Genomic DNA, 20,191 nt, shown 5'->3' on the forward strand with positions numbered 1-20,191 from the left:
AGAAGATAACAGCATCTTAATATAGTCATAAGTTGGAACAATTTGATTCATACTGGGAAAAATGGTTTAACTACATAACACCTCATAGGCCTGATTTTATTCTCACAAATCAATGAATCTGTTGTAAATAAAAAAAATTATTCCCTACTTGTAGGTAGTTTTCTCCTTTCGCTTGTTCCTTCTTTCCTCTCTTTTCTATAAGTGTATACCTCAGATAAATATTATGTGGAGATTTGTGGCATATATGACTATATGATATATATGTACAATATCTGAAATACATCTTATGGAAATGTTTGTTTGATGATGAACTTCAATAAAAAATAAATTACAATAAAAAGAATGGATCTCAGTTAGTTTTAGATCTTACTAAAAATTAGTTAAATAGAAGAGATCTGTGCTACAGATTCAAGACATGTACGATCACAGGAGCTGCTGGATCTCAGAATGTCAAATTCGAGAGTCTCAACCTGTACCCACCTTCTCATATTATGAAAAGTAATTTAAAAACATTCCACTTGTAGTTTATGTTTGCTCATTAACACTGGTAAAAGTTAAGAGTTATTCGAGATGAACTTGGAAGTGAATGGAAGATGGGAAGTGAATTTGAATAAAAAGAGATGATAGAGATAAAATCATTGTCATAGCTCTAGGTGGGCAGTGAGCAGATTTTACTCCCTTATTTAGAGTAACATTGCAGGAAAAGATGCTGTAGGTTTTTACCAAATATTATTTAGGAAGAGTGTTGCACAGGATGAGAAGCTTGCAGGTTATGGACAAAAAGCAGGCATAATGGATTAACAGGAATTGTATTTTTCAAAAAGCCAGAGGCATCTTTATTGCGACTTTCTGAACAACATGAAATCAAGGCTTAGAATCAATAACCTCACTATCATTAAAGCCTAATAATGCACCGATATGTTCAATTGTCTTCACTCTTTAACTGAAACACAAGCCTCCCACACAGCCACAAACCCATCCTTCACTGTTGTATTGAAACTTTTCAATGTCTTCACTCTTTCAAACTCATCGCTCAGGTTTCATAACTCCCACTTCTAAGGTCCTTACAGAATGAACCCAAATGTTTATATCATCTTCACTTTCAGTCCAAATACTATTGTAGTCAACATCTCTGACCTCTTGTTGCCCAAATGTAACTAATACCTCCTATATTGCAGAGATAAGAGACTGCAGCTGCTGGAATCTGGGGCAAAAAAATAGGCCAGATGAAGGGTCTTGACCCAAAGCATTGACTGTCCATTTCCATCCACAGACCTGCTGAGTTTCTCCATCATTTTGGTTTATTTCCTTCAATCTCCTGTACTGCTTTGGTTCATACACAACAGGGTCTAATGTTCATCAAACTAAATTTAATTAAACACTTACTTCCATAAATCTACTCCAATCTACCTTTACCAAACAGTTCATGTTACTCATTCTCTGCCAAAAGGACCACTATCTCTGGCTTTGCACAAACCCAGTCATGTTCTTAATATCTGCAAGAATATTTTCTTAGCTTTAAAACAATTTTGTAAACTGATAGGATGGATGGAAAAGGTAAAATTACATTTGAAAATAAATTCAGTCTTTCCAGTTCACCTAATCTGCTTTAGACCATAAGATATAGGAGCAGAAGTAGGCCATTCAGCCCATCAAGTCTGCTCTGACATTCAATCATGGGCTGATCCAATTCTTCCAGTCATCCCCACTCCCCTGCCTTCTCCCCATACCCTTTGATGCCCTGGCTAATGAAGAACCTATCTATCTCTGCCTTAAATACACCCAATGACTTGGCCTCTCGTGGCAACAAATTCTACAGATTTACCACCCTCGGACTAAAGTAATTTCTCTGCATCTCAGTTCTAAATGGACATCCTCCAATCCTGAAGTCGTGCCCTCTTGTCCTAGAATCCCCTACCATGGTAAATAACTTTGCCATATCTAATTTGTTCAGGCCTTTTAACATTTGGAATGTTTCTATGAGATCCTCCCTCATTCTCCTAAGCTGCCAGACGTTCCTCATACAATAACCATTTCATTCCTAGAATCATTTTTGTGAATCTTCTCTAAACCCTCTCCAATGTCAGTATATCCTTTCTAAAATAAGAATTTAATGCTTTAGCATTAATACATAGGATGTTGAAGAACTCTTGAGAAATTTTAAAGAAAATTTATTAGGTAACAGCAGATACGTAGTGCACAGAAGCAAGCATTTTTACAATGGGACTATATCAAAGTCATCTCAGCAGTATAATGAATTCATGGTGTCCTCATGATTTGTACCTGATTAAATTTGTGCCAAAGTATTGAAACAAATAATATTGCTGATAACATTAATGATGCCTTGTTACCAATGACCTACCTGCCATGCAGCAGCTATGCTCTGTTGTCTCAGCCCTTCTAATCCTTCACGTTCGAGTTCTCGCTGTTTGTACTTGTCGTACTGCCAGTAGCCCACATACCCACTGCCTGTTGCTACTAAAAGGTGCAAAGGACGGATACGAGTAATGGCTCCAAAAGAGATTGTCTGCAGAATCCGGTGATCTGCTTAGACCAAAAACAAAACCAAATCAGAATATTGGTGAGACTAACAAACATTTTATCATGATACATAAGGCACAGGTCTTTGTGCTAATATATTGAAACAAATTATACTGCTGAAAAATAAATAACAAATGACACCCAGTTACCTAGCTGCCATTCTACAGCTATGCTTTTGCTTTAGCCCTTCTATCCCACAAAATATATCTGCAAAATAATTACAGTTTATGACCTTCCTAATAAGGGTTACATCTGGGAAGAAGAAATTAAACTGCAAAGCTCGTGAAGGGACAGATGACCATATATTTGTTTCTACTCTTGTAATTTAACTGATATATAAATACATCATATCAATCATATTATATTCCAAAATGAATTTCTAGATAAAATATATATTTAGAAATGTGTGTTTTTTTTTGTTATGCTTAGATGGGTCAGGTAACTGGATGTACACTCAGCGACCACTTTCTCTTATGCATAATCATGGTCTTCTGCAGTTGTCGCCCATCCACTTCAAGGTTCAACATGTTGCACATTCAGCACATTACAGCTACAACACAATTATTTAATAATTGTCTTCCTGACAGTTTCAACCAGTCTGGCCATTCTCCTCTACCCTCTCTCATTTACAATTCATCTTCATCCACAGAACTGCCACTCACACCATTTTGGTCTGAACCACCAAATGGTGGTTTTTCACACCATTCTCTGTAAACTCTAGAAAGTGTTGTACATGAAAATCCAGCTCAGCAGTTTCTGAGATCCTCAAACCACCCCATCTGATACCAACATTCATTCCACGGTCAAAGTCACTCAGATCACATTTCTTCCCCATTCTGAACAAAGTTTAAAGTAAATTTATCAAAGCGCATATACTGTATATCACCATATACTATCGTGAGATTCATTTTCTTGCAGACATAGACAGTAAATCCAAGACACATAATGGAATCAATGAAAGACCACACCCAACAAGACAACCAATGTGCATAAGACAACTGTGCAAATGCAAAACAAGGAAAAAATATTTTATTGATCCCAAAGAAAATTACAGTGTCACAGTAGCATTACAAGTGCACAGATATACAAATATAGAAATATTAGAAGAGACAATGAAGAGACACAACAGGTCCACAGCAGAAGACATTTCAATGGCTCTTCACTCAACACTGGAACATCTGGACAGCAAAGGTGCTCTTTATTAACCACAGCTCTGCACTCAATACCATAATTTCCTCAAAATTAATCAATAATCTAGCCCCTGGCCTAAATGCCTCTTTGTGCAACTGGATCCTTGATTTCCTCACTTGCAAACCCAAGTCAGTTCGGATTGGCAACAACATCTCTACCACAATTTCCATCAGCATAGGAGCACACAAGGCTATGTGCTTAGCCCCGTGCTATATTCACTTTATACTCACATTAGACAGTGTGGCTAAGCTCACTAACTTCAATTGCCCCATCACTGAATTGTCCTCTCAACTTATGGACTCATTTTCAAGGACTCTTCATCTAATGTTCTCAATATTTATTGCTTTCTTGTTTATTTATTTATTTATTTATTATTTCTCTCTCCCACACACCCCTTTTTCCCCTTCTTTTTGTATTTGCACTGTTTGTTGTCTTTTGCACACAGGTTGTCTGTCCCATGGTGCTGTCTTTCACTGATTCTATTATGGATATTGGATTTATTGAGTATGCCCGTAAGAAAATGAATCTCAAGGTTGTATATGGTGACATATATTTACTTTGAACTCTGATTTTTACACTCCATATAGTATCTACCTTGCTTCTCCATTTAAATTTCCACCCTCACTCTCCCTCTGTGCTAACCTATCAATATGGAGAATTGGAGGAAAGAGGGGTAAACTGCAGCAGCATGAAACAGCAAAAGCCATGAGGGAAAAGGCAATAGTTGAACTGTAAATGAAAAATAATACCCTTACAAATAAGCATGATTGAATAAACATTCACTCATGTGAAGTCTAAAAGCAGGTGCCAAATGTGGGTATCCTACGTGCAGCATATATGTTTTTGATGAAGATAAATGATGTCCTCTACACATACAATCCACATAATATATATCAGGCCCAAAGACTCTAGCAAATTTTTACAAAGGTACCGTCAAGCGCATTCAGACTGGTTATGTGACTGTCTGGTATGGAGATGCCAATGCCCAGGACCTGAAAAGTCTGCAGGGTTTTGTAAACTCTGCCAGCTCCATCACGGGTACTCACCTTTCCACCAGAGGTAATCTTGAAAAAGAAATACCTCAAAAAATGGTATCCAGACTTCCAGTCAAGATGGCGATGGACTAGTCACTAAAAACTTTAGCTCCATTCTGTTTCTTATCTCCGCATTCCTTTTCTCCCCTTTTTTTAAAATCCAAACTGTTAAACTTTTTATTCTCCCTCCCGCCTGTGAATATGCCTGCTCTACAATGGCCTCAAAGAGTTCCAAACCCGGGAAAAAAGACATTCCAGTGGGTGGCCCATCGGGTGGAAGCATTATCTTGATTCTGAATCAGCACCATCAGGAGATAATTGCTGAATTTAAGTCCTCTTTCAGTTCGTTGGAATCGAAATTGAATCAAATCAATTCCAAAGTGGAGGATCATGCCCAATGCTTATCAAGTCTCGAGCTTGTTATGCACGATTTGGAACAGCACGTTAATGAGTTGGAAAACGTTTGTTCCAGCTTGAGTGTTTACAATAACAAGGTAACAGCAACAGCAAAAGCCGAAGCAGACATCAGAACCTACATATTTTGGGACTGCCGGAGTCTATCAAATGTGGAAGTCCCACTGAATTTTTATCCTCTCTGCTATGTGAGATTGTCAGGAAGGATATACAGGTAGTCCTCGAGTTATGAACATCCAACTTATGAACAACTCATACTTACGAACCGAGGAAGCAGAACACCGTCCGCCATTTTAAGTCGGATCACGATGCTGTTCACCATTTTAAGTTGTTGCCGTTGATACTCTGTTGAGTGTGTAACTTTGTATTTGGCTTAAATTTTTCTTAGCAAGATTCACCCTGACCTTGCACCCCCTTTTCTGATCGGCTGGTGGCGCAGTGAGATCAGCGCCGGGCTCGAGAACAGAAGTTCCCGAGTTCGATCCAGTGACAGACTGCTCCCGAGCGCACTCTCCCATCCATGCCGGGTTGATGTTGAGTTCGCAATTCGACCTTGTATAAAAAACACTGCCACCTCCAGTTTAAATTCCCACGCAGAATATTGTAGAGGATCAAATACCCAACACAGCCCCCACTTGTCTCATTTAACCTGTCTCAGTGCGGTGGACTTTAGGACCCAGGGAATTCAGTGCGATGGTCCTTAGGACCAGGCAGAGCTCAGGACCCGCCGCCTGCAGTGTTTCTGTTCTGTTGACGGGAAGCGATCACAATTGAAAATAAAGTGGAAATAATAAAGCGTTTGGAAAGAGGTGAAACAGCATCGGTCATTGGAAAAGCATTAGGCTAGTCGGTCAACGATCAGAACAATTTTAAAGGATAAAGTGAGAATAATGGAGTATTTTTTCTGTTCTGTGAATTTTTTTTAACAGTCTTTCGTGGGTGGTTCATTGGATAAAATCTGCTTACTTGTTTTTATCTTTCTTTTTCTAAATACTAGTTTATATTCTTTTTTTGGATTATTTGAGTAATGCTTAATAAATTTTGGAGGAATTGCTCTATTTTTCACAGTGTATAATATTAGTCTGGAGTGTTAAAAGTTTTCTGTTTTTTTAAATTGATAGACGACAGAGTTGATGATGATGTCACAAGACAGGAAGTTGAATTATGGGGTGACTTTTTTTTGAAGAGCTTGCTGCTGTTTTTCGGTAGCTGTCTTGCTGTGGATTGGGAGGTGGTGGGAGGGAACTCTGTTGCCAATATCCTTATAGAACCTTTAGATATTTTTGTTATTCAGGATGTATTTTTGTCCTGTTTTTCTTTGTTGTATACTTTTGTCCCAGAGCTGCTATTCGAAATCCTGACATTGCTTATGCCTATTTTTTTTTTAAAAGAACAATGGTTAATCCGTTGAATTTTGTGAGCTGGAATTTTAAGGGATTGAACCATCCTGTTAAAAGAAGGAAGGTGTTTTTACATCTTAAACAGCTTAATGCAGCAATTGCTTTTTTCTCAAGAAACACACATTCGTAGTTCTGATAACTCTCGTCTCATGTCAAGATGGACGGGGCAGCACTTCCATTCTATTTTTCAGGCTAAAGCCAGGTCTGAATTCTCAATGTTCCCTTTGAACTCCATAACAAAGTATCAGGTACAAATGGTCGTTTTATCATTGCCTCGGGGAAATTATATATGACATTGGTAGTGTTGGCTAACTTATATGCTCCTAACTCAGATGATGTGGAGTTTTTTGATAGTTTCTTCTCTCTATTGCCTGAATTGAGTTCATACTCTTTCATATTGGGTGGTGACTTTAACTGTTGGTTAGATCCAGTTTTGGATCAATTGTCTTCTATTCCCAGATTACCAAGCAAATCTGCTTCACTAATTCAGTCCTTTCTTTCCAATTATGGTATCTCCGATGTATGGCATTTTCTCCACCCAAATGAGAGAGATCATTCTTTTTTTTCCACATGTTCATCACACTTTTACTAGAATTGATTACTTTTTAATTGATAATAAGTTGATCCCATCTGTCCATTCTTGTGACTGCCAGAGTATGATGATTTCAGATCATGCCCCAGTCACCCTGTCTATAATCCCTCCTGGTTCCCCACAAATAAATAAGCATTGGCATTTTAATTTGACCTTAGTGTCAGATAATGATTTTGTAAAATTTATGGAGGACCAGATAATTTTTTCCCTAAGTACTAACATATCATCTGAAACTTCAAGTCTGGTTGTTTGGGATGCTGTGAAAGCATACCTAAGGGGTCAAATAATTTCATACTCTGCGAATTTGAAAAGAAGGACCTATAAAGAGCAATTAGATCTGGTCAATCAAATTAAAGAAACAGACCAACTATATGCCCAAACCAAAAATCCAGAGCTGTATAAGAAACGAATGGAACTTCAAACTAAGTTTGACCTTATTTCCACTCACCCAATTGAACGCCAACTTTTGGAAAGTAAGAGCCGATTTTATATTCATGGTGATAAATCCGGTAAATATTTAGCCAACCAACTAAAACACTTCAAAGCTAAACAACACATTACGAGAATTCGAATGGAAAATGGGAATATTACCTTGAATCACTCTGAAATCAATGACACATTCAGGAATTTTTATTCCTGACTCTATACTTCTGAATCTCTAAATGATAACATTTCCGCCAAGAATTTCTTAAATAGTCTAAATATTCCTATGCTTTATCCTGATCTCAAAGCAAAACTGAATGAGCCAATATCACTAGAGGAAATATCCTCAGCTATTTCTATACAGCAGACTGGTAAATCTCCTGGACCTGATGGGTTCTCTGTAGAATTCTATAAATCATTTTCCTCATTGCTTTCACCTCAACTAACCTTGGTTTTATCTGACTTGTTTAAACAAGGTAAGCTGCCAGCATCATTTAATGAGGCATGTATCATTCTTTTAGTGAAACGAGGCAAAGATCCAACAAAGTCTTCTTCATATAGGCCGATCTCTTTGCTAAATGTTGATGTTAAAATTTTGGCTAAAGGTTGGCCCATAGATTGGAGAACATTCTACCTTAAATTGTTTCTGAAGACCAAACTGGTTTTACTAAAAATCGTCTCCCTTTTTATAATATACGGCATCTATGCAAGGTAAGTATCTTATACTCACCTTCAGCTGGGATTCCTGAATGAGCCATTTCTTTAGATGTGGAGAAAGCATTTGATCGTGCGGAGTGGAACGATCTCCTTGCGGTTTTAGAAAAATTTGATCTTGAACAAAGTTTTATTACGTGGATTAAATTGTTATACTCTCATCCCACTGCCTCTGTTTTGGCTAACTCTCAGGAACCCAACCTTTCAATCTTAAACATGGTACCTGCCAAGGATGCCCTTTAAGTCCCTAACTTTTTGATCTGGCCATACAGCCATTGGCGATTGCATTTTGTGGTTGCACTGATCTGATGGGGATTTGGGGGGTGGGGTGTTGAGCACAAAGTCTCTCTTTATGCTGATGATCCTTTACTTTTAATATCAAATCTGACTACCTCCCTACCTTCAATGTTTTCACTCCTTAACAAATTTAGCTAATTTTCCAGATACAATCTTAATTTACATAAGAGTGAACTCTTTCCAATAAACAGAGAAGCACAAATGTTAGAGTTTCACAACCTCCCTTTTAAAGTAGTGAATAATCAATTTACTTACCTTGCAGTAACAAGGAACTATAACCGTCTTTTTGGAGAAAATTTTACTAATTTCTTAAATCATATAAAACAGAGTCTAGTACAGTGGTCACCCCTGTCCATGTCCCTAATGGGTCGTATTAATGTTGTTAAAATGTACATCCTTCCTAAATTTTTATACTTATTTCAACCTTTATCAATTTTTATTTCTAAAGCTTTCTTCGACTCGTTAAACTCAATTATTGGCATAAGGTGCTTTGAACATATTTTTACAGACAATTGTTTTGCATCTTTTGAACAATTGTCTGTAAAGTTCAACTTACCCAACACTCACTTCTTTAGATATCTCCAAATTAGACATTTCATCAACCCTTTAACACCAAACTTCCGAGGTACCCGATTAAAATGCTGTTGACAGGACTTCAGGTAAGATGGCGATTGTTTAGCTGCTCCAAACATTTGTTCCGTTACTGTCGCTATCTTTGCACTAAATATCTCCATTTTTTAAACCTTAGTTAGGAATTTTTTCGGTATCTCTTACTTGCCTGTGAACATATCTAATTTACAATGTCTAGCAAGAGTTCTAAATCCGGGAGAAAGGAAGCTATCGCTCCCTCAGACGAGACCCTGGTTGCGCTCGGAAAGCTCCGAGACGAAATTTTAAAGGAATTTAAAACCGCTTTCAAACAGTTGGAAGACAAACTGGATCGGATCAACAATAAAGTGGACAAGCATGCCGAACACCTATCTCGCATCGATTCGACTTCTGAAGATTTAGAAAGTCGTGTTCGATACTTGGAGACTCTCTGTTCCAGCTTAGAGGAAAAATCTAACAAACTTCTTTCCAAAATGGTGGATCTCGAAAATCGCAGCAGACGCTGCAATCTCAGAATTCTTGCATTGCCAGAGGCGACCGAACAGGGATCAACCGTGAAGTTTTTCGCCAAGTTTCTCTGTGAGATATTCGGGAAAGATTAGCTTCCGAACCCGCCCGAGCTCGAACGGGCACACAGAGTCTACGTTCCCCCCGGAATTCTGGGCTCCCGTCCGCAACCAGTAATCTTGTGTTTCTATCTATACCAGGTAAAACACAGTCTGATTGTAGAGGCACGTCGCAGGGGGTCTTTTCCTTTCCAGGATACAACCATTCGCTTTGTGGAAGATTTTGCACCCCAGACCTTAAAGATGCGCGCTGAGTTTAAAGATGCAATTAAAGTGCTTTTTGATCGTGATTTTAAACCCTCTCTTCGAAATCCTGCCGATCTACGAATCAAGCTTAATACCGGAAAATACAAGTGGTTCAAATCAGTGAAGGAAGCTGAAGCATTTGTGGCAAGTCTTCCGGCTATCTAGTCATCTTCGGAATCTGATCGGACCTCCTAAAATGGTGGATAAGTACTCCTCGTAGTAAAATTACTTTTTCTGGACTCAGACTTCACTTGAATCACTCAGAAATTATTCATTGAAACTCTAAGGGCTGTTGACAATCTCTCCCGGGATTTGGTGTGTGTGTAATCTATTTTTATTCTTGTATAACTTTATCTACAGAGTTCTACAACTGACTCTAACTTGTTTTGGAGGTTCGAAGTCTTTAGTGAAGGCCTCCCTGTTTGTTGGTTCACAGTTTAATTGCTGATTTATTTTTCCCTTTTTTTAGTATTTATTTATGTTATCTTCTTTTTCTTTTCTTCACCCTTTTTTTCTAATCTCTGAAATTTTTTTCTCTCCTCTTTGTAAATGGTTGATAAATACTCGTCTTGAATTTATAATTTTCCCCTTCCTCTTCTTTTTTTCACTTTTTTTTTCCCTTTCTCTTTATTCTTCTACAATTTTTCGCGGGTAGCTTAGTTTTGGTTTTCTTCCGATTTTCTCTGTATTAAGTTTTATATTTCTGCAGAAGGTATTCTAATCTGTAGTTATGTTTTCTAGTGCATAAACTAGATACTATTTGCTATAGTATTTATACAGAACTGTTGTTAATGACACAGATCTGGAAGTTGTATTTGGGTTAATTTTTTTGGTAGAGCTAGCTACTTGTTTTGGTAGCCGTCTAGTTTTGGGTTGTGTGGGTGGGGTGGAATTTCCAGTTCCAACATCACTCACTGTATTTATTGTTTCTCTTTATTGCTCAGGACATGTATATGTTTTGATTTTACAAATCTATGTTTACATCTCTGTTCCCAGACTGCTATTGTACTGCTTGACTTTTTATATGCCTGCTGCCTTTTATGCATTAGTAATTGATAATGGCTAGTGCACTTAAATTCATGAGCTGGAATGTAATGGGATTGAATCACCCTGTTAAAAGGAGGAAGGTATTCTCACATATCAAACAACTCAAAGCTGACATTGCTGGGGTGGGTTTTCCAGTTCCAACATTTCTTTATTGTTTAGGACATGTTTATATTTTGACCTTACGAATCTATGTTTACATCTCTGCTCCCAGACTGCTATTGTACCGCTTGATTTTTTATATGCCTGCTGCCTTTTATGCATTAGTAATTGATAATGGCTAGTGCACTTAAATTTGTGAGCTGGAATGTAAAGGGACTGAATCACCCTGTTAAAAGGAGGAAGGTATTTGCACATATTAAACAACTCAAAGCTGACATTGCTTTCCTCCAAGAAACTCATATTCGTTGTTTTGATAACTCCCGGCTTCTGTCCAAGTGGGCGGGTCAGCATTTTCATTCATCCTTTGCCGCTAAAGCTAGAGGAGTCTCCATTCTTATTAACTCAAATATTCCTTTTGAACTCCATAATAAAATATCGGACACAAATGGCCGTTTTATTATTGTTTCTGGTAAACTATATAACACTAAAGTTGCACTAGCAAACCTGTATGCCCCCAACTTTGATGATGTTAACTTCTTTGAACGGTTTTTTTCCTCACTCCCAGACCTAAACTCATACTCTCTTATATTGGGTGGTGACTTTAACTGTTGGTTGGATCCTAAACTGGACCGATCGTCCTCTGTTACCAGATCACCTACCAAATCTGCCTTAGCTATTCAGTCGTTTCTCTCTAATTTTGGTATCTCTGATATATGGCGTTTCCTCCATCCTACGGAGAGAGATTATTCCTTTTTCTCACATGTTCACCATACCTTCACTAGAATTGACTATTTCCTACTCGATAACTAACTTATCCCATTTGCCCACACTTGTGACTATCAGAGTATACTGATTTCTGACCATGCCCCAATTACCCTCTCTCTGAACTTTCCTGGTCTCCCTCAGAGGAACAAACACTGGCGGTTCGATTCAACTTTATTATCGGATGATGATTTCGTAAAATTTATTAAAGACCAGATAACCTTTTATTTTAACACTAATACATCACCTGAAGTGCCATCCCAGACTGTCTGGGATGCCATGAAAACATATCTGAGGGGTCAAATAATCTCTTACACAGCAAATCTCAACAGAAGATCCCGTGCAGATCGATCAGACCTCATTAACCAGATTAAAGATTTGGATCAAATATATGCCCAAACTAAGAACCCTGAATTATACAAGAAGCACGTTGAACTCCAAACTAAATTTAACCTTCTGTCCACTCAACCTGTCGAACGCCAACTTCTCGAAAGCAAGAGTCGCTTTTACATTCATGGGGATAAGTCTGGTAAATTCCTAGCCAATCAGCTGCGGCGTTCCAAAGCCAAACAACATATTACAAAGATCTGGAAGGAGAACGGAGACTTTACATCAGATCATTTAGAAATTAATGACGCATTTAAAAATTTTTATTCTCGGCTTTATTCCTCTGAATCTCTGAATGACAGTATCTCTGTTGATCAATTTTTACAGAATCTGAATATCCCCTCACTTTCATCTGATTTCAAAGCCAAACTCAATGCGCCTATATCATCAGAAGAAATATCTTTTGCAATTTCTGCACTGTCCTCAGGGAAATCTCCTGGACCTGATGGGTTCCCTGTAGAATTTTATAAATCATTCTCTTCACTTCTTTCTCCTCAGTTACTTTCAGTATTATCTGACTCGTTTAATTACGGCAAATTGCCACCCTCTTTCAATGAGGCATCTATTATTCTTCTTTTAAAAAAGGGCAAAGACCCAACAGAGTGTTCCTCGTACAGGCCGATCTCTCTGCTCAATGTTGATGTAAAGATCTTAGCTAAAGTGTTGGCTCATAGATTAGAAACCGTTATTCCCTCCATTATCTCTGGTGACCAAACAGGCTTTATTAAAAACCGTCTCCTTTTTTTAACATTCAGCGTCTATTTAATATTTTATACTCAGCTCCAACTGGGACTCCTGAATGTGTTATTTCCCTCGATGCGGAGAAAGCATTCGATCGTATAGAGTGGAACTACCTTTTTGCAGTCTTAGAAAAATTTGACCTCGGCCAAAGTTTCATCTCTTGGATCCAATTGCTGTACCTGTGCCCTACTGCTTCTGTTTTAACAAATTTTCAGAAATCCCAAGTATTTAATCTCAAACGTGGCACCCGTCAGGGATGCCCCTTAAGTCCCTTTCTCTTTGATTTGGCTATAGAACCTCTGGCGATAGCATTTCAAAACTGTCCTGAATTGACCGGGATTTGGAGAGGGGGTGTTGAGCATAAAGTTTCTCTCTATGCTGATGACTTATTACTCTTTCTCTCAAATCCGTCTACATCCTTACCTCTAATGTTTTCACTTCTTGACCAGTTTAGCCAGATCTCTGGCTATAAACTCAATTTACATAAGAGTGAACTTTTCCCAATTAATAAAGAAGCACAAGAACTAATATTTCGTGATCTCCCTTTTAAAGTAGTCCATAATCAATTTACTTATCTTGGAATTACAGTCACAAGGAAGTTTAAAGATCTCTTTCGTGAAAACTTTGTCAATCTTTCATATGCTATAAAACAGAGTCTGGTACAATGGTCACCTCTATCTATGTCTTTGGTAGGTTGTATTAATGTTGTTAAAATGTATGTTCTCCCCAAATTTTTATACTTATTTTAATCCATCCCAATTTTTATTCCTAAATCTTTTTTTGATTCCTTAGACTCTATTATTTTGTCATATCTGTGGCAGAATAAGCGCTCTAGAATTAATAAAATCCACCTCCAAAAATCTAAAAAAAGAGGGTGGCATGGCTTTACCTAACTTTCGCTTATATTATTGGGCAGCTAATATACGTTGTGCTACCTTCTGGTCTTTCTTCCACGGCCGACCCGAGTGCCCTAACTGGGTGGCAATGGAGTTGAGCTCCACTAAAGAATTATCTATATCTGCACTTCTTGGCTCTGCACTCCCTAGTATTCTGCCCAGATCAATAGCTAATCCTCTTGTTAGACACACTTTGCGTATATGGGCTCAGTTCAGGAAATGCTATGGTTTCCAGGGGTTTTCCGTTTCTAGCCCTGTCGCACATAATCACCTTTTTTTACCTACTATGTACGATTCAGCATTCCATGTTTGGTATAGGAAGGGCATTAGACATTTTGAAGATCTCTTCATTGATAATCGCTTCGCTTCTTTTCAGCAGCTCTCTGTTAAGTTCAACCTGCCTAACGCTCACTTTTTCAGATATCTCCAAATCCGACACTTTAATGCTCCTTTAATTCCTAACTTTCCTGAAATGCCTGCGAAAAATGCTATGGACCTATTTATTTCCATTAATCCACTAGGTAAAGGTTTAATTTCAATTATCCAAGATAAACTAGCAGCCTTACGACGGGCCCCTGTGGATAAAATTAAATTGGCCTGGGAGCAGGATTTAAATATCTCCTTATCCGAGGAGAGCTGGGACTCAGTTCTCAAAACGGTTAACTCAACCTCTCTTTGTGCTCGCCATTGCCTTTTACAGTTTAAGATTGTTCATAGAGCCCATATGTCTAAATCTAAACTATCTCGATTCTACCCTGGCATTAGTCCGCTCTGTGATAAATGCAAGAGGGGCGTTGCCTCTCTCATCCATATGTACTGGCTCTGTCCTAGCTTGGAGAAATTCTGGAAAGATGTCTTCACTACATTATCGGGTATTCTGAATCAGCACCTAGAACCAAACCCCTTAATTGCTCTGTTCGGTTTTTGGGGCGAAACAGATTTATGTCTGGGTCCGACCAAATGCCGAATACTATCCTTTGCCTCTCTCCTGGCTAGACGCTTGATCCTCCTTAGATGAAGAGATGTTGCCCCGCCCACTCATGCGCAATGGCTTAACGACATTATGGCCTGCTTGGACCTCGAAAAAATTCATTATTCAGTTCTTAATTTGGATCTAAAGTTCCATAAGGTCTGGGGACCTTTTATCGAGTACTTTCATAACCTTCCTCTTGACTAGGGTTTTTTTTTCCTTTTTTTTCCTTCTTTTCTTTCAGCTCCCTTTTTTTTTCTGGTAGTAGGCATTATTATCCTCTGTTGCTAAGTGTATTCACAGTCTGGGAGTTTGACTGTCCTGACCTATACTCTTTATACTGTGTTGTGGTCGGTCTGGAGTTGTTGCTGTTTTTTTTCTTGTGTTGTGGGGCTTGGGGAGGACACTAAGCTTACTTGTCTTTAATTTAGGTGCTTTTTTGTTAAATTCTTTTCCTTTGTAGCATATTGTTATTGTATGCTTAATTTTGCACTGTATTAATGCTCCTCATTGGGATTTGGGGTTTTTAATTTGTAAAATGTTTTGAAAAACTAATAAAAAAATTTAATTTAAAAAAATGCTGTTGACTTGTTTCTTCGTATGAATCCATTGTGTAAAGGCTTAATATCTACTATTCGAGATAAGTTAGCGAGAGATAAGAGATAAGAGGCGAGTTCCCCTTGACAAAATTAAAACTGCCTGGGAGCAAGATTTAAATTTTCCTTTGTCTGATGATGTATGGGATTCAATTCTCAAGTCAGTTAATTGAACTTCTTTATGTGCTTGCCATTGCCTGTTACAGTTCAAGGTTGTACACAGGGCTCATATGTCTAAAACTAAATTATTGTGTCTCTATCCAGACATTAGTCCCTTTTGCGACAAAGGGGGCAAGGCTTCCCTTTTTCCTATGTATTGGACTTGCCCTGGCTTGGAGAAATACTGGAGAAATGTCTTTCTAACTTTATCCCATATACTTAATTACTATTTGGAACCTAATCCTCTGATTGCTCTTTTCGGCACCTCGGGAGAGGTTGACATGCATCTGAGTCTGACTAAACTTCGTGCACTGTCTTTTGCCTCTCTTTTGGCCAGACACACAGTCCTTCTTAGGTGGAGAGATGCTGCCCCACCCACTCATGCTCAATGGTTCAGAGATATTATGTCCATGTCCTGTTTAGATCTTGAAAAGATTCAATAACAGTTTGAATAAAAGGAAAAATAAACATTATCAAGATCAAACATAGTATTAATCTAATAGTATATAAAGAGAAAGGTAATTGATTCTCTTCTTATCCATAAAAAGAAAAAAAAAGACTTTTATAATTGAAATGTACAGGAAAAAACCCCAAAACACAAAAAAAACAAGGAAAAACTTTCAGATCAAATCCAAAACTTCAAAAAGGTAACTGGAAGGGCCATAATTCAGAGCATATGAAAATATTGAATAAAAGATCGCCAAGTTTCCTCAAATTTAGAGGATGTATCAAATGTCCGATTTCCTATTTTCTCTAAACTTAAACAGGACATAATGGAGGTAAGCCAATAAATAACAGTAGGTGGATTAAAGTTCTTCCATTTAAGCAAAATGGCGGCCAATAAAGTTGTAAAAGCTATCAGCCATTGAGTGGAAACAGGAATATCTCCTTCTTCCGACGGAATGATCCCAAAAATTGCTGAAAGTAAATTCGGTTGTAGAATCAAATTCAGAACCTTTCATAAAGTTCTAAAGACTTCTTTCCAAAAATTATCCACCTTGATACAAGACCAGAACATACGTGTTAAAGTAGCCACCTCAATATTACATCTACCACAAACAGGATTAGTATTAGAAAAAGTACGGGCTAATTTGTCCTTTGACATATGCGCCCAATGCACTACCTTGAACTGTATCAAAGAGTGACGGGCACAAATAGAAGAGGTATTTACCAAATGAAAAATCTTATCCCATTGATTGTCTGAAAATGACTCTCCAAACTCCAATTCCCACGTTCCTTTAATTTTATCATTACGTAACATACACAAATTCAATAACCATTTATAAATTATAGCTATCAGTCCTTTTTGAAATGGTTTGACCTGAAAAAGAGTATCAATAATATTGGGTGAATAAGTCAAGGGAAAATCTGGCAGTAAATTACGTAGAAAATTCCTAATTTGTAAATATCTAAAAAAGTGTACATTCGATAGGTCATATTTATCCACTAACTGAGTGAAAGATATTAGCCAATTACCCATGAAAAAATCTTTAAAAATTACTATTCCTTTGGTTTTCCAAATTGAAAAGGTCTGATCAAAAATTGAAGGTTTAAAAAAAATAAGAAAGATGGATCTTACTAGAAAGAACAAAGTTATTAAAGTCGAAGGATCTACAAAATTGAAACCAAATTCTTAATGTATGTTTAATAACAGGATTAAAATCTCGACTACCAATCTTAGAAAGCAAAAAAGAAAGAGGAGCTCCCAGTAAAGAGGCCAAAGAATACCCCTTCACCGAGTTTTTCTCCAAATCCACCCATAAGGGACAATTATGTATATCTGAAAAATGAATCCAAAAGCGATATAACAAATGTTAATTGCCCAGTAGTACAATCTAAAGTTAGACAAAACCATACCACCATACTTTTTTAATTTCTGCAATAAAAGTTTACTCAATCTAGGATTTTTATTATTCCAAATAAAAGATAAAATTTTAGAGACTATTCTATCAAAAAAATTTTAGGAACAAAAGAGGGAATAGCTTGGAATACATATAAAAACTTTGGCAACACTATCATTTTAATAGCATTAATATGGCCAATTAATGATAATGTCATAGGAGACCATTTAGAAATTACTTGCTGCATATACTCAATTAATGAAAGAAAGTTACATTTATACAGGTCGTTAAAATTTTTGGTAATTTTAATACCTAGATAAGTTATTTTTAGCAATGCTAAAAGGAAATTGGTCATATCGATCAAAATAATTGTTAATAGGAAATAACTCACTTTTATGCAAATTTAATTTATATCCGGAAAAACTACTAAATTCAGAAAATATAGATAACAAAGCAGGAATCGATTTCTTAGGATCTGAAATATAAACTAACAAGTTATCTGCATACAATGAAACCTTATGCACTGTGTCTCCTCTCTTAATACCTAAAACCTTATTGGAGTCCCGAAGAGCAACAGCAAGAGGTTCTAGAGCCAAATTAAATAACAACAGCCTAAGAGGGCAACACTGCCAGGCACCTCTATATAGCCTAAAATAAGAAGATTTTTGATTATTATTTATAACTGCCGCCAAAGGGGCTTGATAAATCAATTTAATCCAAGAGATAAAGCATGGACCAAAATTAAATCTTTCTAAAACCTGAAATAAGTAAATTCTACCCTATCAAAGGTTTTCTCTGAATCAAGAGAAACAACACATTCAAATTCTTTAGATGGAGAGGAATGAATGATATTCAGTAATCTCTGAACATAAAAATATGAATATCTATTCTTAATAAAGCCAGTTTGATCCTCAGAAATAACCTTAGCTAAAACATTCTCAAGCCTGTTAGCCAAAATCTTAGAAAGAATATTGGAGTCAACATTTAATAAAGAAATTGGTCTGTAAGAGGCACATTGAAATAAATCTTTTCCTTTTTTAAGAATTAATGAAATTGATGCCTCATAAAAAGTTTTTGGGAGGGTCCCAGAAGATATAGATTCAGTGAAAATTTGGCATAGATGAGGTGTAAGAATATCCGTAAACATCTTAAAATATTCTACCATAAATCCATCCGGTCCCGGAGCTTAACCTGATTGAAAGAAGATATAACTCTTACTATTTCCTTTCAATTAATGGGTGCATCTAAAGTATTCAAATCTTGGGTAGAAATTTGGGGTATATTCAATCTCAGAAGAAACTCATATATAGAAGTAGCGCTGTCTGGAAAATCAGATTTATAAAGATTAGAGTAAAAGTCCAAAAAAACCCTATTAATTTCCTGATAATCAGATGTTTCAGTTCTGTCAGATCTCTGCACTTTCAAAATCTGCCTTCTAGCCATAGTTACTTTGAGTTGAGCAGCTAACAGTTTACCTGATTTATCTCCATGTATATAAAATTGACTTATCGATTTCAAAAGTTGCGGCTCAGTGGGATAAGTCAATAGCAAGTCATGCTGCGTTTGAAGTTTCACCCTTTATTTACGTAAGTCTTCAGTAGGTAATACTGAATAAACTTTATCTATTTCTTTAATCCTGTTAGTAATCACTAAAAGCTCCACTTTAGTTTTCTTTCTTAAAGCTGCTGAATATGAAATTATATGTCCCCTAAGATTTCATCGTATCCCAAATAACCAAATTTGACATACCCCCAGTTGTATTTAATTCAAAAAATAAAGAGATTTGCTCTTTTCTAAAACTAAGAAATGTTGAACCATGGAGCAATGCAGCATTAAATCTCCATTGAGCTGCATTCCATAAGTTATCAGAAAGCTTCAGTGTAAGTTTCATGGGTGCATGATCCAACAGCGCAATAACGTCATACGCACTATCAACAACAAAGGATACCAATTGCGTATCTAACAAAAACATAATCAATTCTTGAATATTTATGATGTACATGTGAAAAAAGGGAAAAATCTTCATCTTTAGGATGTAGAAATCTCCAAATGTCTAACACACCGTATTCTAGTAAAAAGGAATTAATGCAGGACGCAGCCTTATTAGGAAGGCACGGATAGGTCGATGACCAATCAATCGAGGGATTGAGTAAGTAGTTAAAGTCACCACCCATTATCAACTTATATTCATTTAAATTCGGCAGTGCAGAAAATAACCTCTTAAAAAATTCAGGACTATATACATTAGATGTGTACACACATACCAATGCCACCTTTTGACCACATAAACCAGTAACAATTAAGTATCTTCCAACTGAATCAGTAACAGTATTAAAATGTACAAAAGAAACTTTAAAATTAATAAAAATAGACACTCCACTGTTTTTTGAAATTGACTAAGAGTGATACTGAGAACCCTTCCAAAATTTAAAAAAAAGATTTTCATCTGCCCTAAGGATGTGGGTCTCTTGCGCAAAAATGATATCAGCTTGAAATGTTCTTAATTTCTTAAAGACCTTTCTACGCTTAATAGATTGATTCAAGCTATTCAGGTTCCAGAAATTATACTAATTTTATTAACATCCATACTGAGACAAGCAGAAGGGAAAAAAATTAAACTGTCAGATGATGTCTGGACCATCAAAAACGTAAATTGAACTTTCAAC

At 36.9% G+C, this 20,191-nt stretch overlaps 1 protein-coding gene across 3 annotated transcripts in view; it reads right to left on the reverse strand.

Moving 5' to 3' along the window:
* The window catches only part of pisd (phosphatidylserine decarboxylase), a 177,503-nt gene that overhangs the window by 112,539 nt on the left and 44,773 nt on the right, over positions 1-20,191 (reverse strand). Inside the window, exon 3 of one of the 3 annotated variants that reach the window (XM_073055652.1) lies at positions 2,363-2,544. In XM_073055652.1, coding sequence (XP_072911753.1) covers positions 2,363-2,544 — 182 coding nt within the window. Of the gene's footprint in view, positions 1-2,362; positions 2,548-20,191 lie in introns of those variants that run through there. The other 2 variants (XM_073055651.1, XM_073055657.1) reach the window with 2 other exon arrangements.

This window comes from Hemitrygon akajei, chromosome 9 (assembly GCF_048418815.1).
Source record: "Hemitrygon akajei chromosome 9, sHemAka1.3, whole genome shotgun sequence".
NCBI classification, from domain to species: Eukaryota; Metazoa; Chordata; class Chondrichthyes; order Myliobatiformes; family Dasyatidae; genus Hemitrygon; species Hemitrygon akajei.